We start from the raw sequence: 21,028 nt of genomic DNA on the forward strand, positions 1-21,028 counted from the left end.
CAAACAGGAGGAAATGAAACAATAAAACACTAAAAACAATGTCATTCACTTGAAAAAAAAAAAAAAAGTCATAATGAAATAGCCTAAAAATGTAGCAGAAAATAAAGAGCATTCAATTTCTAGACCTCATTAGATATGCGACCGGAAACTGATTTATTTAATTTTTTCTTAAGTTTTTTTTTTTTTTTTTTTACTTTTTGCACAGATTGCAAACAATGTTATTACCTGTATTTTTTTTTACTACTGCATTTAATTTATTTTTATGCCGGTTAATATTTTTAATTTAGTTTTTGATTTATTGTGAAATATGGTGTTGCCCATGTTATTTAATTGAAAATGTGTTATTTGTCAGGATTATTTGGGGGGCAATGGATGTAGGTGGGGCTTGAAAGTTCACCTTCGTTCAAAGTGAAGAATAGCCATAAAATGTTTGAGAACCACTGATTTAAAGCAGTGGTTCTCAAACTATTTTGGCTCAATTCCCCCTCCAGCTACAACATTTTGCTCAGAATTTTATTTTTTTTCAAAACAACTATAGAGCACAATGATGAATTGAATAAGGATGAACTTAACACACATTTTAAAGAATCAAACTTTGTATAGAAATAGAAGGAATAGTAGAAAGTGAATTTGAATTTTCAGTTCATGTTCGAATTAAGATCATTTCCATCATCATTATTATGATTATCATTTTAAACCAAAAATACACATTTTAAGTAGGGATGTCTCGATACAACTTTTTCATTACAGATACAATACCCATATTGCAGCCTTGCGTATCGTCCGATATCGATGTTGATCCGATATCAGCATGAATTATACTTTTTTTTTCTTTAATGAAAAAATTAATAATTACTTATTTTGTATTGTGGAATGTTAGAAAAGGCTTGATCAAGTGATGTTACAATAGTCAGCAACAGTAGGTATGAGAAAAACTGACCCATTTATTATTATTAACCAATGTTACATACATTTTAACCTTCAACATAATATCTACAGTATTCAACAATTGAATGAAATAAATTAAAAAAAATGAATTGGGGAAAACAAATGAAAATAATAATCGGAGAATCTCGAATAGAAAAATTTGAATCCGATATTCGTTTTCAGGCTAATATCGGACCGATATCGATATTGGATCGTGACACCCCCCCTAATTTTAAGATCCCCATATTTTTCATGCTTTTATTTGATAATGTTTCTCTCTCTCTCTCTCTTTCTCTCCTGCAGTATCATTGCGTACCCCTAAGGGTACACGTACCCCCATTTGAGAAACACTGATTTAAAATATGATGATTAAACTTACAAATACTTATTTCATTTAAATGTAATTATTTTCTGAAATGGAATGCATTTCATCATTTATTTATTTATTTATTTATTTACTAAATTCGTCTTATTTGGCATACTGGAGTAAACTTGACATACACAGTACAGTGTGTACAGTATAAATGTGCAATATCAGTCAAACACAAGGTGGCGCTGTTGTAACAAACAACTCAGGTCGTTCCCCGTGAAACGAGGTCATCTGTCTTGTGTTGGTGTGTAACAGTGGACACAGATAGGAGGACTTTATCAAAAAGTTCCAACGCTGATGAACAAAGTGCGCTATCTGACACGCGCACGCACGCACGCACGTGGGGGGGGGGGGGGGTGGGGTGTGGGAGGGAGGAGCAGGGTTGTATTTCCACATTCCGCTCTGACAGGGACACGCCCTCCGGCCTCCGGGAGGAGAGGCGCTCCAGCCGGGATGCAGAGAGGAGAGAGTCGGTGGTGGTGGTGGTGACACACAGCTGATCCTCCATCAGAGCCTCATAGAGCTCCATTAAATCCACAGGTAACAACTTCTCTGTTATTCCTCTCAGCAATGATGTGCTCTCTCTGTTTGGGAACTCCTCTAACTGTCTTAAATAGCTCTCTGTTTACAATAACATGTGATAAGTGGTGTTAAGATATGTCTATTTCATGTTTTTATTTTATTTTCTTAAGATTACCATTTAAAATAAAAAAAAAAGTTTTATCCTATAATCCTATGAACACTAGCAGCTGAAAGTTTGGACACACCTTCCCATAATATAAACTGAAAGGGAAAATGAGTCATTATCATCATCATCATCATCATCATCATCATCATCATCCTTCTTTATTTCAGACTCAAGAGTCCATTTTAAAAACAAAAACACAATTAGTATTCAAAAGTTTTGACTGATCTGAACTCATGACTGTTGGATTTTCTAATTCCTTGTGAGATTACTAAAGTCAGATGACACCAATTATAATTATCTAAAAAAAAAAAAATCAATTTTAAATGATCTTTTAATGATTTGATTCAGGATGTACATAGTGGACAGTGCTATCAGTCAGTTTATCTGTGTCTCGCTGTACTTTCACAACCATATACATATATATATAGTATTCTATTTCTATTCAATACACAACAACTGATTTTAAATGCAGCATCTAAGTGTGTGTATTAAAACCTGTATTTCTGGGATGTTTTATACGCATATTTTGTGCATACGATAAATCGCGTGTCAAATTCGAGGCCCAGGGGCCAAATCCGGCCCTTTGGATCATCCAATTCGGCCCGCGGGAGAAAGTTAAAGAAATTACAGAGAAAACATGAATCATTGTGTGAATGAAACTCAACAATATTTACAGGGGCTCACAATTTTTCCAGTGCTTATATCACATGATGGTAGTCATTTTTTATGTTTACAAAATTCTTCAATTTTCCCCCAAATTATTAGATAACATTTCCCTTAAATACATAAAAATTGGTCACAAAATCAAGGACATTTAAAATGAAAATACAGTTGGAACTGATATATTACCTGTCACTTATTGCTTGGATATTATTGGTTTATTACATATTTTGTATTTTATGTATGCGTAGAAGTGCAAACTAGGGCCCGCATGAAATCTGTAGCCCACTTGAAATCGTACTACTCCGTATTTGGCCCCTGGACTAAAATGACATTGACAACCCTGCACTAAATCCTTTCAGGATATTATGTTGATGAATTTGCAGGACAAATGTTTGGCACATGCCACATGTAGCCCCACCTTTCATGCACATATTTAATAATGGAATAAGAGGAGAATGGCAAGCATTATTCCAGAGGAAGTCCTGCTGCCAGAGAGGATGTTGCAGCTTCCTTTGTTATTGAGTGAGATCACCCGAGCTCTCCATATTCAATCCTGTGGATGAAGGATCCCCTCCTCTCTCCTCTAAGGCGTAACCGTAACAACCGTTGGCTAACCTTTGTGTGTGATGTCCAAATCTAAAGATTGTCTCAGTCATCAATCAGTGGTTTTTTTACTGAACGACTTAAATCTATAGTCCTGAACCTGAGCAGACGTTATCATTTCAGCCATGTGAGGACCTTTACTCCAATACTGTTATCAAAGCTAGACTCCTCCTCTTATCGTAACTGCTCATTTAGGATGCACCAAAAAAAAATGATCACCTACATGTAACTGCTACGTTTCCGTACACAAAGAGATTAATCTTAGAAAGTATCTGTCTTCAAAAAAAAAAAAAACACTAGCATCTAATTTGATCAATAATCTGTAACATTATAAGAATATAATCTGAGATTGAGGGGATTTCCTCTCTATTCCCATCCTTCCTCCTCTTTTTTCAGGTTTTCCATCATTCCTCCACAGGTGATTTGACTCATTGAAGTCCAAACTGTTCCCCTTGACATAAACAACCTCCTTGGAACTAACTATAAATCGTCTTTGTGTATACACATACTGGATCTATTACGTCATCAGCACAGGCAGACATCAGCCTGAGGGCTCGTACTGTTCCTCTTCACACCTACTTCCTGCGTTACTCTCACGGCGCTCGCTGCTCTGAAATTTTAGGTGAGACAAATAAGTCGACACAATGAAAGGATTTTGGTACATTTGGGTGTTGGACACACTAATGTCTGTGAAACTGATTCTGACTAAAGCCTGAAGCCACTGTGATTGTTATTGTCCAGCCTCGTACAGCTGAAACAGTAAACTCTGTTTAGAACTGGACTTTAATGTGTGTGTGTATGTGTGTGTAGAGGATACATACAAGTGTATTCATCTCTTGGTTATGCTATATATATATATATATATATATGTGTGTTTTATTCTTATTATTTTTGATTGAATGATGAAAACTATCAAATTTTCTTCTAATTTTCATAAATTATGTGTTTTTTTTTTTATTCATGTGATGTTTTCTGACTGATTTGTTTATTATTAATATTATTACCTCTGCCAAAAAGGTAATATTTTCACTGGTGTTTATTTGTTTGTTTTTTTTACGTCTTTGTTTTAATGGATTTTGACCAAATCTTACGCAATGGGAGGGGATCCAGATCAATATAGTGATTCTGGATCAGTTAAAAAAAAAGAATCCCTATCTATTATTGGCAAAGATTCAAGAATTAATATCACGTTCGTAATCTTTGTGAAATTTGACTCAGTTATGTCCAGTTGGTTTCTCAATTACCCCAAAAGTTTCATCCAGATTGGATCCTGATTGCGCATTTCATCTTTATATTTTCGAAAAAATGGGGGGTGCCCATACATTTGGACCTACTGTATCATTATTAATGGGGATAGACGTTTCTTCCAAGTCTTTAAAGTGTGAATAATCATGGTACAATGATAAGAATCACTGCAGAGACCTGTGAATATGGGGATATTTGATGCTTGGTGGAGATTTGCGCTGTCTGGGTGCTTTTATTCTAATTATTATAATTACAATTTGTATTATAAAATAAGTAAAACATATTTTTATTATTGATAGAGAGGTACATAAATGTGATGTTTGATTGCTTGCAGGAAATGCAATTAAAATGTGTTTAATAAAAGTGTGCAGACCTCCACTGACAACAACGGTGGTCCTGCCTAAACCCTCTGCTGGGAATCAATTGACTCTGATGTTGGAGAGTTAGCACATTCCTGCCTCAGTCCTATTGTAGAGGGTGAAACAAACACATTCTGCCTCCCAGTGTCTGCTATCCTGTCTGCATTAAATTCACTGAATGTCATTTAAGGAAAGAAGAGCCACGTGGGTTTTTATGTTCAGGAATTGACCTTCTATCCATTTAATTGTGTCCTCAAGGATTCACAACCCAATAATCCATTAAACATTATGCACAACACACACGGCACTTTAAAGTCTACTTTATATTGTAGGCTACACCCATTTAGTTAAAAACATACATAGCAAATTATTTGACAGCAACGTGAATGACCTGCTGATTTCAAAACACAGTTTACAATGTTTAGAAAAAAAAAAGGGGGGGGGGGGGGGGTATATCCAGTGAACAGCACTTTCCTAAGATAAAATCCCTTGTTGTTGCTAGACATTGGAAATTAGAAAGGCAACAACTCAAGGCTCACCAAAACGGATTGTTGAATATAATATATTAATAAATACCGCCTGGTCTGATGAGTCTCAGTTTCTATAGAGCCATATTCAGGTGGTAACTCTCGACAGACAAGACAAGTTTGTGATAATGTTTATTGTATGTGAAAGAAAAGTGGTTGCAGGTCCCCAACTAAGTACAGTAGGTTGCATAAGTATCCGCACCCCTTTAACTTTTTGATATTTTGCCATGCTATGAACCACAGATTTCCATTGGATTTAGGTCTGAACTTTGACTTGGCCATTCTAACACATGTTTAGGGTCATTGTCTTGCTGGAAGGTGAAACTCTGCCCCAATTTCAAGTCTTTTGCAGACTCCCACAGGTTTACGTCCATGATTGCCCTGTATTTGGCCCCATCCATCTTCCCTGTCCCTGCTGAAGTAAAGCACCCCCAGAGCATGATGCTACCACCACCATGTTTGACAGTGGGGATGGTGTTTTCAGGGTGATGTGCAGTGTTTTTACACCAAACATAGCGTTTTGCATTTAGGACAAAAAGTTCAATTTTGGTCTCATCTTCCACATGTTTGCTGTATCCCCCATGTGGCTTCTAGCAAACGGCAAATGGGACTTCTTGTGGTTTTCTTTTAAAAATAGCTTTCTTCTAGCCATCCTTCCATAAAGGCCAGATTTGTGCAGTGTACGACTAATAGTTGACCTGTGGACGGGTTCCCCCACCTGAGCTGTTACTCTCTGCAGTTCATCCAGGGTCATCATAGGGTTTTTGGATGCAGCTCTGGTCAGTGCTCTCCTTGTTTGGTCGGTAAGTTTAGGAGGACGGCCGTGTTCTGGTAGGTTTGCAGTGATGCCATACTCTTCCCATTTCTGGATGGTGTATTTAACTGTACTTTGAGAGATGTTCAAAGCTTTGGAAATCTTTTTATAACCTAACCCAGCTTTATACCTCTTCTCAACTTTATCCCGGACCTGTCTGGTGTGTTCCTTGGACTTCATGATGCTGTCTGCTCCCCAATGTTCTCTTAACTGACCTCTGAGACCATCACAGATTAGCTGTATTTGAACTGAGATTAGATTACACACAGGTGGACTCTATTTAGTCATTAGGTCAACACGTGGCCATTCAGAAATCATTATGCAACTTCAAGAGGAAAGGGAGATACGGTAGATACTTTTGCACATCCCACTTTTCAGTTTTTTTATTTGAAAAATAAAAAAGTTACACAATCATGTATAAATTTCATTTCACTTCACGATTGTGTGTCACTTTGTGTGTGTTTTTCAAGTAAAATTTCCATAGCGTGGCAAAATGTTGAAATGTTAAAGGGGATACTTATGCAGCACACTGTATGTATAAAAATCAGTCTTTTTCAAAGCTTGCTTCAGGTACTGAAACTGGCACATTGTGATAAAAAAGAAAATCCACAACAGAAGGAACAAAACGATTCTACCTGCTGTGTTAATAGTTTTGATATTAATTTAACACTTTTATTTTGAGACTTGACTTGTATACAGTCAGTGATGAAGAAAAAAGCTCTTTATTTTAACAACAAAATGAAAACAAATTCCTTTAATATAATTGAAAGTGTACAATTACATTGTGAATTCATCTTCTCACCTAATGGGACACCTAATCCTACACAGTCCAAACCAAGTCTTTATGGTACCCAACCTTAAGCCTAAAACAGTTAAAAGCACTAATGTTTGCACAAAATCAACAGTGTTTGGTACAATACAGGTGCAGATAAAGTACGTTGATAAGGCGACAGCGTCAGCCTCAACAAACATTGGCAATGCTCCCATCTGCCAATTACCAGCCTGACCCTCATGTGAGACTCGTAGTAGCTTCTGTTTCTTTTCTTACAGTCAAACACTGGACTCCTGCTCCCCAGTGATCTGTGTCACCATGCCAACTACTTCAATCATCACAGCAACCCGGAGTCCTCAGAGAAGCCGTCAGCTTTACAAGCACAGAGGAGTTTAGTAGTGGATGCCTGACAGAGGGTCTGGGAGGAGGCAGGTAGGACGTGATATACAGACATGTGGTGACAGTTGTTCTGTGTTTCACTCTGGTTTCTCTTACAGAGATGGTTTTCCTGTGGAGTTTTCTAATCTTCCTGCTGTTGGATATCAAAGCACTTGTTTTTGGATGTCTTTGTCCAGCTGCTACCATTTTATCCCAGTTCCCTTCTGAACTTCCTCCATATGTCTGTTGTCTCAACTTCTCTGGCTCTTCTTTCAACCATGTGTCCTGGTCTGTGTTTGCCAATGAGACAAAGATTTTGGTCCTGGATCTGTCCAACTGTAATATCAGCTCTATCGACTTCATTGCAAAGGAGACATCTGCGTTACAGGAAGTTTATCTGGGTCGTAACAGACTAACGTCATTACCAGAAGACTTTCTGTCAGGCCTGTCTGGTTTCACAAAGGTGGACTTGAGTGAAAACCTCCTCCAGGAGCTTCCTTCGGGATTTCTGCAGTCCTCTGACAATCTCCAGAAGCTGTTCTTGCAGGGGAACCAGCTTCGCATACTTCCTGACTCTATACTGATGAAGCCGAATCTTCAGAGACTGGAGTTGGATGGAAACCCCTGGGCCTGCTCCTGTCCTTTACTGGAAGGCCTGGAGGCAGGTGGAGATGCCAACAAGACTGCTCGTCTACAGTACGTGGTGGCAAATCTCACCTGTTTCTCTCCTCAGCATCTGGCTGGTAAAAGCGTGTGGTCGGTGAGGCTCAACGATGTGTGCCGCCCCGCTGGCCTCACTGCGCTCTTCATCATTCTCCCCCTCTTCATCCTCTCTGCTTTGCTGCTCTGCTGGTGTTGTGGCAGGAAGAAAAAGAAAGAAGTACCAAAGTTCAGCACGGTAAAAAAGAAAACCTCACATTCTAACAGCAATGGCCAGAAACATTGCAGCTTCACCTTGCCAGCGGAACAAAGTAAAACAGGAGACTGTGTCAATCAGGGGATTTTAAAGGGCCAGCTGCTGTTTTGCCCACACGCTACACCTCTGGCTAGCACTAATCACATCGACGAAGAGGAGGAGATCAAACTGGGATCGGTGGAGTCTCTCCCACGAGGCTCCTCGTGCTGTTCCAGCTTCACAGAAGAGAGGCGGAGCTCCCAGGAGCCCGACAAGATCAGTAAGAGCGATCTGGACACAGTCAGTGTGACAGAGGTGATGAAAGACTCCAGTGACAGGGAGAAGGCTTACATGACCCAGTCCACTGAGTACTACAGCCTGGTGCCAGGCATCGAGTTGGACGACTCAGACCCTGGAGAGGTTGAGAATATCAACCTATCATGACATGTGATACATATTATTTAGAATGATTGGATGAGAAGATCAATGGTGCTGAATGAAGTCAAATGTTTCACATTCTACATCCATACAGCATTAATAGAGGCTCTGTGCTGTAATGTTGGATGAAAACAAAGTTAAAGTTTAAAAACTAAAACCCTTGGGTATATTTAATACAACTTGTCAGGCTTTAAGACCCATCTTATGAAAATCATAATTGTAATAATAATAATTGTAATTATATCACATAAAGGCAACAATAGAAATAGGTTCTTGATGAACCAAAATGCAATTAGCTGCATTTTAATCAAAATCCAAAAAGTGAATCTAATAAACAAAAGGTTATCTTCTTATTCTGAAATACATTATGCTCTGTAGAAAATGACGAAGCACATTTAATCACATAAGTTTAAATATATATATATACTGTATATATATCTGTAAGATAAACTGGTGCCCTGCATTGTTCTACTACAATATTTCATTCCTTTTTTTTTTGTCCATACATTTCAAAACTGTTTTCTGGCGGAAAAATGTTTTTGAAAGTCAGATTCTACTATATCAATGAAAAGAAACCACAGAACAGTAAATAGGGCTGCTTTAAAATGTTCAAGTGTTGTTTCCAAAGCACCAAAAAGGGGCCGTGTGTCACAGAACAACAGATATTTGTTGAGAGACACAGTAGAGCGACCTCTGAGGTATCACAATGTAAAGGGAAGTGATTTAATCCCAGGCTTTTCCTGTGGGACCCGAGGAACGTAGCAACGGTTTAAAAAGGGAGGACCGACTTTTCAACACTGGAAACTAAGCTGCAGTTGTACAGCCACAGTGTTGTGAATTCTGTTTAGGAGCTGGCATTTGTGTTGTTACCTTTGTTTACCTCTAGCTTTTTTTTTTTTTTTTTTCTAAAGGATTCTGTCTTGTTTTATATATAGCAGAAATATTTGCATGTTGATTATCTAATGTGCACATGAGCTTTGAAAATGCCAGAGTAGAGGAGTGTTCTCTGCAGCTGAAGGTGAGACCGACATGAAAGACATTCAACATTACTGTCATTGTGAAGTTGCAGGAAGCACACACTGCATTGTTTTCTCAGATGTACAATAAGCAGACAAACCTCTTTTCCTAAAACTCACCAGGCTTCGTAAGCTAACTGGGTTGTGCACTAATGGGTGCAGTCAAGGGTGTGGAACATCCTGCAACTAATGTAGTTATTAATAGGATTGGACTTTTTTTTTTCCTAATTAAAGCTTTATGAATATTTTACTTTTTTGTATTTTGAATGTCAAAGCCTCAAAGGTCAAACCAGGTCTATTGAAGTGGTTTCACTACAATTTTGAATCATATTTTCTATACTTTTGTTAAAGTTTATCCCCAGTCCGTCTTCGTACCTTTCAAGTCATTTAGTTTTTCACAATTGATTGTAGTAGAAGTTATTCTGTTGGATAAAAATATATGGTATACACTATAACTTAATGAGCTCATTAAAGTGATATTATTTATTAGTTTTACAAGCTCACGTAGTAGTTCATCGTGAGTGCATCAACATGCATTCATTTTAAGACTTACTTGCTCCTTTTCAGGAAAGAACAAGTAAACAGTTTTTTTTTTTATTCAGAACCTTTTTAATTCAGAACCGTATGATGTGCTGCACCTGAAGACACGGACAAAAGCATACACCAAAAAAAGTAACCATACGTGCGTCAAGCCAAAATTAATGAATAAATAAATAAACAAATAGAAGTCATGTACCTAAAAAGAAGTGTGTAGGTTACGTGGTTAGCGTCAACACTGGCATTTATTGAGGGTTTTCACAGATGTTCTGGGCAGTAACCCTGGGCCATTTGGCGGCACTCGGAGATAAACGCTGCACGTTGGAGGCACTTGGAGATAAACACTGCAATGGATAAACCACAGAAAAGCTCCTCAATTTGCATTATAGATGAAAAGTTATGCTTTATTGGTGGTGCAGATCCAAACGACTTGGCTCCCTCGTCTTGGATCAATGACAACCTGAAGAGTCTTCCGTCTATTACAGTATGTATCCTGCTATCCTGGTTTTCTCTTAATGCCCATACACAGCGGAAGACCTTAATACTTACAGAAGTTTAGAGGTCTATAACCAGATGGTGTGTGGATGGGTGAGGCCGTGAGGGAGATGCAGTATTAAGTCATCAACAACAGATGTGTTGTGAAGGCCAAAGTAAGTAATGCAATAACGTCTTTAATCAACCAAACCCTAATAACCAAACCTAACCTAAACTTCAGATTTTTAGCTCATAGGTCCTAGTTTAGCTTCTCTAGCCACATGCGCCTCCTTTCCTCTGATCATTTTTGACATTGTTCTCCCTGATTTGTTATAAGTTTTGGCAGTCTATAAAACGCCAAATGTTTTTCACGGTCTGACCGATTGGTACAGCCAAAGACACGGCAATAATTCACCATTTCCTCTCGAAATTTTGGGATTTGCTGGTGTGCGTGCGCTTTGTTTACCTGCTGAGTACCTCCAATATGGCGACTTGAAAACCCTCTCTGTCCTGAATGCTAAAACTTTATAGCACTCACATAATTTTTTGTTTACATTCTTTTGCCGTGAGCATGTAAAATGCATTAAACTAATGAAAAATATTTATTTTTAATTAAGGGGTTCCGCACCAACCAACTTAAAAGGCTTGTTACTAAATATTAACATTAGCTTTGGACTAAACGATGACGCCCACAGTGTGTGCTAGTTCACTAACGCCTGTCAATGAGTCATTTGTACTTTTTCATGTATGTGTGTATGTGCAAATTACACCTAAATGTATTATACAGGTTAACAAGTTTTGTTTGGAATGCAATAATTAGCCTTTTGCTAGCCTTAGCTCTAGCCAAATCCAAGATCTAAACTTCACTGACTGAGGGTGTGTGAATGCTAACGCCAAGTGTAGCCTACATCTTGTTCAGTATCTGCTTAGGTCCACCATACACCACTCATCCATAACAATTTTTCAATCAAAAAAATAAAATGAAATAAAAACACTAGAGCATTTAAAAATAATATAATGCTAACATTCAGCAACACATTTAAACAAAACTTAAATTAAAAATTAAATTTTAAAAATATCAATAGCAATGAATGGGACATTTACAGGCAGTGGGGCCGTGTGACATCATCAATCAAGTAGGGGGAACACAAGCAAGTAGTCCCATTTTTAAAAGACAATAAAATAATATATGGTGCATAATAATGCATTTTGTTTAGCATATATCTTTTAATATAAGTACATTTAAAAGATTTTGCAAAAACAGTGGAGGATCTCTAAGACAAAGTAGCTCAAAAACAACATATAAAGTGTTGGAAATAAACGCACTCGGTGGAGCAGTGGGTTCCTTCATTTCCTCTAAGTAAGATTAGACAACAGGTTCAAGCTCTGGGGTTTGCATGTTCTCCATTATTGTGTGTTTGCCCTATGAGGTGAATGCAATGTGTTGAAGGTGTAGCCTATCCTGCCTTTCTGCCCTGACTAAAAAATATACATTAGGCCAAAACATTAGGCCTGGACAAGATGGCAGTCTCTAAAAAGTCAGACAAAACATGCAAATATGGAAATAGGAATAAACTTGTTTTAAAATATACTGTATTTTGAAATATACTGTATTTTCTGACTGATTGATACATGATTGGTGTTAGAATTTACTTTAATTCAAACGCTGGAATGTAACAATGATGACGCAATTGATATGATATGTAAGAAGGCTTTTTTCTTGACACTGCAAGATGAATTGACTGTTTTGTGCAAAATGGTTTATATTTGCAGACAAAATAAAAGCAATCCTATCATCTCTGATTATTAGTTTTTGGTTTGTACTGAAAAACTATCTCATTAATAGCATCTGTACCTTCTTGCAGACTCTTTCTGCCTGTACAATGACCCAAGCTGGGACCAGTTACCTGAAATCCAACTTGTCTTTTTTGAGCTCTGATTTCACTCACCGTGGGAAGTTGTAATTACAGCATTGGGTTACTGAAACCATCAGCGTAGGGCTGCACCCTCGGAGCTGTTCTCAGAGGTTTCAGCCCAGACCAGTGGATCCAGTAGCTGGAATCACACAATTGCCCGTATGCCTATATCTGTACAACCATTGTTGCTAGGTTTCAAAAACAGATGAAAGAAACAAACGTAAAAATCTTTAGCTCAGTTTTCAAACATTTAATATCAATAATGGGATAAGTATTGAACATGTGTAAGTTTTTAGCTTTGGAAAAGAACAAAAAAAAAGTGACTTTACTACTACACCAAGACTGAGTGGCAATGGGCCTTCATAATCATAATCATCACAGAGTCTTCTCATGAGCTCTATCTAGTGGTGGGAGTTAAAAAGGACAAAATAAATCAAGTAAATACATTTCTTGGTAATAAATTGAAAGCAGATCACAAAATTCCATCATGCTTCCTCCCTTCCCTGAGGACTGAAAATAATATAATTCCTGTGTGATCACTGCTGGGATGGGGAACACATGACCTCATAAATGCTCAGTGAGAAGAGAGCAAACAAGAGCCAGTGCACAAAAACACAGGACGAAAAAAAAAAAGAGTCAGATTTACAGTTGACTGCTGTAACGATGTGAAAAACAAACAAGTGGGCAGAGGGAAAAGTCTGAGGGACAAAATGATGGGGCATGTGACAGCTCTGATGTTGGGATCCCTGTTATCTTCACTAAATAACACTGAGCACACCTCGCCTGCATGTACAATCAATCCCTGTTTGTTATAACTGACAGTCATTGATCGCATCTACTCAGATATAAAAAAACAAGTCCAAAGTGTGAAAATGTTGAAAGGTTACAGTAAGGAGAATGTTTTGGTCTCTGAATTTGACATGACAGAATTGGCCTTTACAATATATAAAGTAAATTGTGGTGTTTCAATAGAAAAAGCAACAGCAACAAAACCCCCAATACTTGTTGCTTGTGTTACTTGATATTTACAGGATGTAAATAAAACAGCGATAACGTAAATGTATTAGGGTTTTGTGCTGGAATAAAGACTTTGATTAGGTTTCTTTGATTTTGATTTTTGTAGATGGTCTTCACATCTAAATGGAGATGCAAGAATTATCATTTTTCAATGTTTCTATTCAGTTTTGTATCTTTCTTTGTCCATGGATGTGTATCAAAGTGTGTTCCCCTCATGTTACAACATGGGAGCTGCACATTCTTCTCTTTTCTCAGAAAACCATAGTTTTCAACTGTCAGAAATTACAATAAACCAAGTGATCACATACCAATGGAACTTTTCTTGTTGCTAGCCAAATCAATGTCCCCATCAGATCTGTACACCTACCACCGTCACTTTTAAGATGTGCGTATAAGTACTAATGTTAGTAGGAAAAAAGATGTCTGCAGCAGTGTGGATTGTGTACACTGAGTATTGATATATCCTACTCAAGTAGAAGTACTGTTACTTGATTGATATTGTACTCAAATACAAGTACAAGTAAGTCATGCCTCAAATACTCAAGTACAAGTAAAAAGTAGCTCAATTAAATAGTACTGGAAGTAAAAGTTACTTATTATTTTCAATAATAATACTTGCCACGGTTTCCTTTCATACAGTAAATATGTCATGTATAAACGTAAAAAGGAAGAGACCAAATCTTCATTTTTTTTCCCACAAAGACATCAGTTTAAAATAAAAGATTTGTCGAAATGTACAATTCTTTGAAAACTAAAATAACACCAATGAATAAAATTAAACGTTAAATAAAAGAAATATATCAGGCTAGATTTGTGAACACTAAAACTGCAAAAATAACCGTCATTCAATGCTGTTTTACTTTTAATCTGGTTGGTCGGCTATGATGTGATGCATTTGACTGTTGTCTGGTTATTTAATCTTTTGTAGTTTCACAGTGTGATCTTTTTAAAAGAACGAAAAAAATATTTTACTCAGTAACGGTTGGGTGTAGAAATGTAACTATCTACTTCACTTATTCTAAAATTTACTTAAGTACAAGTAAATTAATGGTTTAAAAATATACTAAAAAAAGTACAAGTACCCATAAGAGCAAGTAACGTGAGAACTTGTAATCCATTACTTTCACCTCTGGTATTGTGTATATGTGTTTTCTTTGTGTGTGCCCGGCTGCAGGTTCCCAGGTTATAAATCTAAGATGTTAATTTATGATGGCGTAACACAAAGCTTTATATTGTAGCAGCAACAGTAACAAATTCTCACCCTAAGAAAGCAGATGAAGAGACCGTCTGTAGCGTCTGTGGATGTTTTCCCCCTGAGAAGCTATTATAAGTGATATCACAAGTGTTTTTGTTGGAGCTGCTTCAGTAAATATGACAGTATCCTACACTCTAGAGGTGGCCAATGCCAGGTTTGGGGGCTTCTCCAGGCTTCTGTTCAGGTGGAGGGGCAGCATCTACAGGCTGCTCTACAAAGAGTTTCTGGTGTTCTGTGGAGTTTACCTGTTCTTTAGTCTCATTTATAGGTAAATGCATTCATTCGTTTAATCTAACTCTACGCTCTGTTGCACATTTATTACACTTATCTGTTCCACAGGTTTACGCTCACACCAAATCAGCAGGATCTGTTCGAGCGAGTCGCTCTTTACTGTGATCGCTTCACCAACACCAACTTCATCCCCGTCCTGTTTGTGCTCGGTAAGACGCAATGAAGAAAAAAAAAACACTTCTGAAGATGGACATTTTTAATTCAAAATTTCATTCTTTTATTTCACTGATTTTTTTGTTTGTTTGTTGTTTTTCATCATCACAAGTGGAAGTCATGAATGTTAAACAAAGGGTTAAGACATGTTTTTGCCTCTTTCTGTAAAAAAAAAAAAATACTGGCCAATTTGGTTATTTCAAGGTCATTGTGATCATTGCTAGTGAGAGATTTTCAAAGCTTTATCTAATTAAAATACATGTTATGATATTGTCAAAGTTATGTTCAAAGCAGACAATAACTTACTACCAGTTAATATTAGAAAAAAATGTTTCACTTATCAACAAGAAGGTTATAATCTCAGAGGTCAGATGTATTTTCAAAAACTTAACATAACAACAATAAAAAAGCCTCAGCTTATGTGCGTGTGGTGCTCTATTATGGAACAGTTTAAAGGAGGATCTGAAGCAGTGTCGGGACAATTTACAGACAAAACGTGCTTTCAAGCGACAACGTGGAAGAATGTACGTAAGGAATATGATAATGTAAGGTATAATGATTTGTTGGTTTTCCTTGTGCAGAGGACTTGATTGGTCTGATGTATTTTACAAAGATGCAACATTGTCTTATAGATAAAATGGAAGTCTTGTTTTTCCTTTCAGTATTTGGAGAGTTCGAATTTGAATTTGGAGTTTATTTCGGCAGTCTTCAGAAAAACCAAAAACAGAACCAAAAGCACTAATTCTTCAGCCGAATAGGTGTAGGTTGAAGCAAAGCTTATACACAACTACCCCATCACAACAAAACAAAACAAAGTTCTCGAGATTAGATCACAAAACACAAATGTTTTAACCGTTATTACTATTTTTACGTGCACATCAAACATATATACATACGTACAAACATATACACACATATTATGTACAAAACATGTACATAATATTAATATTATACAATTTCAGATCTACGATACAAATTTCATCAATTAAATTTAGTGGGGCAATATATAAATTAATCATATTCTCTATCACTATATATATCTTTTATTATGTTTATTAGAAATCAATATTCTTAGTTATTATTATTAAGTTCTTTGAGTGAGAATGGAGGGGATTAAATAAGGTTGTACTTCCTCCCCTCCCATTGAGAGTATAGGATAATGTAGATGTGGTGTTGTGATTGTGTATATATGCTTGTATGTGTTTAAATATATGTACACCTATAATGTATGTGACATGCCTATGCAGGCAACATAATCGTGCTCAATAAATACATCAATTAATAGTCTTGAATGTTGTACCCCTTATTGTCTAGTTTCTGTACAAAGATGAATCAGTGTTTCTTTCTTAACCTTTTTTTTTTCACCCTGGTGCAAGGTTTCTATGTGACGCTGGCATTCAACCGCTGGTGGGGTCAGTACACCAGCTTCCCACTGCCTGATGATCTAATGATGGTTGTCTCTGGGAATGTTCATGGGGGAGATGAGAGGGGTCGTCTGCTTCGGCGAACCCTTATGAGATACGCCAACTTGTCCTCAGTCTTGATTCTGCGCTCCATCAGCACAAGAGTTCGCAAGAGGTTCCCAACGTTGGAGCACATTGTGGAGGCTGGTGAGGCAAAAAAAGAGAAGAGGATTTAAATACACTTAAGTCCAGTGAAGTTAGTGCAGCTTGTTTAGCCCATTTTAATAAAATCTTATTAAAAAAATAATGAATAAATGTACAAATTTATTATCAAATTAATTGGTTAAAATAAAAAATAAAAATAATAATAAATAATTCCCATATAGACACAAACTGTAAATTAATACCACCTACTGATACCAGACCTGTGTAGGTATGAAGCTCCAAAGCCTGGAGGAGCTGCAACACAACATATATACACACTTTTTCATAATCGGTATTTTGAACACTTAGCTCACTTTCCTCACATTGTGCAAAGTTTTCTTTCAATTGAGATAGTTGTTTATGTAAAACAGCATGTTCTATATCTATATCACTGTTAAAAATGTGTAAACATGAAAAATAAATCTAAATGTTAAATGTAAATCTAAATGTTAAAGCTAAATGCTAAATCGGTTGCCAACTGTAAAGCTAAATGTTTAGAAATTGTGGGCAGATCAGTGCTTATCAATCATGAGGCCCCGCCCACACCACTGACTGAAGCTCAGTACAGGCATGCTGTATGTTAACTCACTTTTGCCAGTGATGAAGACACCAAGGATGTAGAAGACCTTGAAGGGTGGTGTGTGGCGTGTGGGCAGGGCCGTGTGATCAACATACAGATTTTGATTTAACATTTAGATTTACATTTAACATTTAAATTTATATTCAACATTTATATTTAGATTCAACATTTAGATTTATATTTAACATTTAGATTTATATTTAACATTTTGATTTATTTTTCATGTTTACACATTTTTAAAAATGATATAGAGCATGCTGTTTTACATGAATTTGTCTCAAATGAAAGATAAATGAATTAAATGTTACCGAGTTTTTATATTAGGCACCCCATAAAAATGGTATATAGCAAATATGTGTTATAGAGACGCAATAATGTATGTTTACATTTGCCGCATGATGTGTGTACAGGATTTATGACCACACAAGAGCTGAATAAGTTTGAGTCCCTGCACTCTGACTTCAACAAGTACTGGATGCCTCTGACCTGGTTTACCAACCTGGCATCCAGAGCGAGAGAGGAGGGTCGAGTGAGGGATGACATCGCTCTGAGGCTGCTGATGGATGTGAGTCTGTTTGTGTTAATGAGGCCTCTATTTATTTATGTTTTAGTCAAACTGCGTAAATGACCTGTGAGCACTTTTGTTTTGTAGGAGCTCAATAAATACAGAGCCAAGTGCAGCCTGTTGTTCCACTATGACTGGATAAGCATCCCTCTGGTTTACACTCAGGTAAAACACAACACAATCAGGGAGGTATTTCAATAGCAAAGACTTTCATATGTTGGTGTTTTGTTGCCTCTCTGTGCAGGTCGTAACAATTGCAGTTTACTCGTTTTTTGCCTTTTGTGTAATCGGACGACAATTCTTAAATCCAGCGAAGGGCTACAGTGACCACAAAATAGATATGTACGTCCCTGTTTTCACTCTGATGCAGTTCTTCTTCTACACTGGTTGGCTCAAGGTAACATTACGCATTATAGAGTATAGATTAATGTATGTGCTGCATGTTCACTAATTCATCTACTACCCTATCTCAACTTCTTTTTTTTTTTTAGACATTCATTCATTCTTTTCAAAAGAGGTAAAATTTGTTTTTAGACTTCATTAAAAAAACAAATAATTCAGGACATAGATTTTTTATGTTACTAGTGAAAAATGAATTAACAATACATTATTATAAGACAGAGGCAAGCTACAATGGCCTCATGTAAAGGATTTTCCAATATCCGCAAGTGGTGAAATAACCCAAAGTTGGGGTCCAAAATAAAAATGACGAAGTCGTATAAAGAAAAAAAAATGTATATCCCGAGAAAGAGTTATCTTTATACTATAAATTAACAAAAGAGATCAGATTTTTTTTCTTGCATTCCCATATGCAGTTATGGGCTGATGAAAATAGTAAAAAATAAATACATTTGGATTTCAAGAGACTGTCACCCAAGAACTCAATGCATATATTTGACTAATCATTCGTGATTTGAACAGTCTATATACATAGCTCAAAGATGATCAAATTACAGGGAGCTGAGGCATATGCAAAGTTGTTTAATGAAAGCCCAAACATGTTGACGCCCAAAACCCCAACAAACCATTTTCCAATTTTGAAGGGCTGGCATGTCCACCAGATAGGATGTATAGCAGATATTTATATATTCTGATTGAGTAACTGGAGCTCTATTAGTACACCACATTTCAGTTTCCTATGTCGTGTAGTTCGTGAGATATTGGAAGCTGAAAACTGAAGAAAAATAATGTTGCTCACTAAATTGTCCATATCTCAAAAATTGTTCATCAGTTCAAGCTAAAAATGTACAGTGTAGTAATTGAATTATTAAGGAACAATTGGTAAAAATGTCTGAATTTTTGTGGACCATTTGTGAAATGACATGGAATGATGATACAAGATGGTTGGTTTTCTGTTCATCAGGTAGGAGAGCTGATCATAAATCCTTTTGGTGAAGACGATGACGACTTTGAAACAAACCAACTGATTGATCGAAACATTCAGGTTTTTCCCCTTGAGATTCTTCTATAATCATCAGAAGATCAACTTCCAGTGAGGTTTTGACGGCAGGTTTTTCCTTCGTCAGGTGTCAATGCTGGCTGTGGATGACATGTACCAGAACCTGGCTCCGATCGTAAAGGACAAATACTGGAAACAAAGACACTTCTCTGTACCCTACACTGTGTCCACTGCAGCCGAAACGCTCAGACCAGCTTTTCAAGGCTCCACTTTTGACATGAGGTAAACTGTAGAACAACTAAATCCATAGAAGTATAGAAGATGGAGTTTTATTAAATAAAAAAATACTATAAATATGTACATTATTTCTGCAGGGTGAGCACTGAAGATCTTGAGATTCATCAGCAGACAGATGCTCCCAAACAGTACCTCCGTCAGGGCTGTCACACAGGGAGTCTCCCCTGTCTGCTGGACGAGTCCACATTTCTAAACAGAGAAGATGAAGTTCACGAAGCCAATGGTACAAATCGTAAAAGCCAAGACAAGGCAGTGTTCAAAGTTTCAGTAGAACATCACTGATCATTATTCAAAAATCAACACATAGTCATACCCACCTCACTATTTGGTAAAAAAAAAATGTGAATATCTTTATATCAAAGCGCATGGGATGTCCTGAAGTGGTAGAGTGGGTCGTCCAGTAACTGAAGGGTTTGGGGTTTGAATCCTGCTCTATCCGAGTCATTGTCGTTGTGCCCTTGTTGTGTCCTTGGGCAAGGCACTTTACCCACATTGCCTTGTATGAATGGGTATGAATTGTGCATGAATGCTTGTTTCTGTCAGCAGCCACGCTTCTGTCAGTCTGCCCGAGGGCAACTGTGGCTACATTGTAGCTTACCACCACTGGTGTGATTGTGTGAGGGACTGGTGTGAATGAATAATGGTTTCTATAACACTCTTTGAGTCTCCTCAAAAAAAAGCGCAATATCATATACAGTATATATATATTATTATTATTATTTGTTGGAATGACCCAGTTTCATCTTGCCTTGATAATCACACCAAGTCATAGGATTGTGATTTGCTGAAGTTGTATTATTGTCCAATAGATCAATTACTTAAATTGCCATAAACAATGAGATGTTCTGTTAGTTGACAAGTAAATTGTACGCAAGGAAAGTCCAAGCCAGCTCTAGAAAGGTGGAGCCTACACCGAATAATGAGTGAATAAAAATGTTTAAGATTATCAATAAAATAATGAAAATGTGTAGAGATGTATGCATAACGTTGAGAATAAAAAAGACTCGCTGTTGCAAATGTGATCCTTTTGTTTTGAGGTTACACCTTAAGCCTTTTTTTTGGTTTAAAACCCTATGAAATGTATCGTCTGAGAGCCAGAAGCTCCACTGCCATGTAAGAGCAGCAGTAGGTGGAGATACTGTCTGCTGCACACATGCACAGAATGGGAGTAATTACAGTAAATCTGGGTGTGCACTGATGAACAAGTTTAGCTTGAAGTCATGTGGCCACACCAGTGAGTTG

At 37.1% G+C, this 21,028-nt stretch overlaps 2 protein-coding genes across 7 annotated transcripts; both read left to right on the top strand.

The window, feature by feature from the left end:
* Positions 1-1,703: 1,703 nt before the first annotated feature.
* On the top strand, positions 1,704-9,153 carry LOC114479858 (leucine-rich repeat-containing protein 26). Of its 6 annotated transcripts, XM_028473770.1 has the most exons (5): positions 1,769-1,837; positions 3,648-3,669; positions 3,781-3,873; positions 7,247-7,400; positions 7,466-9,153. In XM_028473770.1, the coding sequence occupies exon 5, from the start codon at positions 7,468-7,470 to the stop codon at positions 8,683-8,685; it is 1,218 nt and encodes a 405-aa protein (XP_028329571.1). In that variant the 5' UTR covers positions 1,769-1,837; positions 3,648-3,669; positions 3,781-3,873; positions 7,247-7,400; positions 7,466-7,467; the 3' UTR covers positions 8,686-9,153. The 6 variants fall into 6 exon arrangements, with proteins under 6 accessions (XP_028329570.1, XP_028329566.1, XP_028329567.1 ...); XM_028473765.1 differs by having other exon boundaries at positions 1,746-1,837; positions 3,648-3,873; XM_028473768.1 differs by lacking the exon at positions 3,648-3,669 and having other exon boundaries at positions 1,755-1,837; positions 3,670-3,873.
* A 5,752-nt stretch (positions 9,154-14,905) lies between these two features.
* best4 (bestrophin 4) lies at positions 14,906-20,237 on the top strand. Its single transcript, XM_028473190.1, has 9 exons — positions 14,906-15,162; positions 15,234-15,334; positions 16,715-16,948; positions 17,936-18,090; positions 18,178-18,255; positions 18,335-18,487; positions 19,454-19,534; positions 19,617-19,771; positions 19,864-20,237. Exons 1-9 carry the CDS (start codon positions 15,011-15,013, stop codon positions 20,066-20,068), a joined length of 1,314 nt encoding a protein of 437 aa, XP_028328991.1. The 5' UTR covers positions 14,906-15,010; the 3' UTR covers positions 20,069-20,237.
* Positions 20,238-21,028: the final 791 nt, after the last annotated feature.

Source organism: Gouania willdenowi, chromosome 17 (genome assembly GCF_900634775.1).
Source record: "Gouania willdenowi chromosome 17, fGouWil2.1, whole genome shotgun sequence".
NCBI lineage: Eukaryota > Metazoa > Chordata > Actinopteri > Blenniiformes > Gobiesocidae > Gouania > Gouania willdenowi.

Coding starts and splice junctions, on each gene's coding strand:
- LOC114479858 (XM_028473769.1), top strand. CDS start 7,468: ATGGTTTTCCTGTGGAGTTTTCTAATCTTCCTGCTGTTGGATATCAAA.
- best4 (XM_028473190.1), top strand. CDS start 15,011: ATGACAGTATCCTACACTCTAGAGGTGGCCAATGCCAGGTTTGGGGGC. Junction 15,163..15,233: donor TTCTTTAGTCTCATTTATAG/GTAAATGCATTC, acceptor TCTGTTCCACAG/GTTTACGCTCACACCAAATC. Junction 16,949..17,935: donor GGAGCACATTGTGGAGGCTG/GTGAGGCAAAAA, acceptor ATGTGTGTACAG/GATTTATGACCACACAAGAG.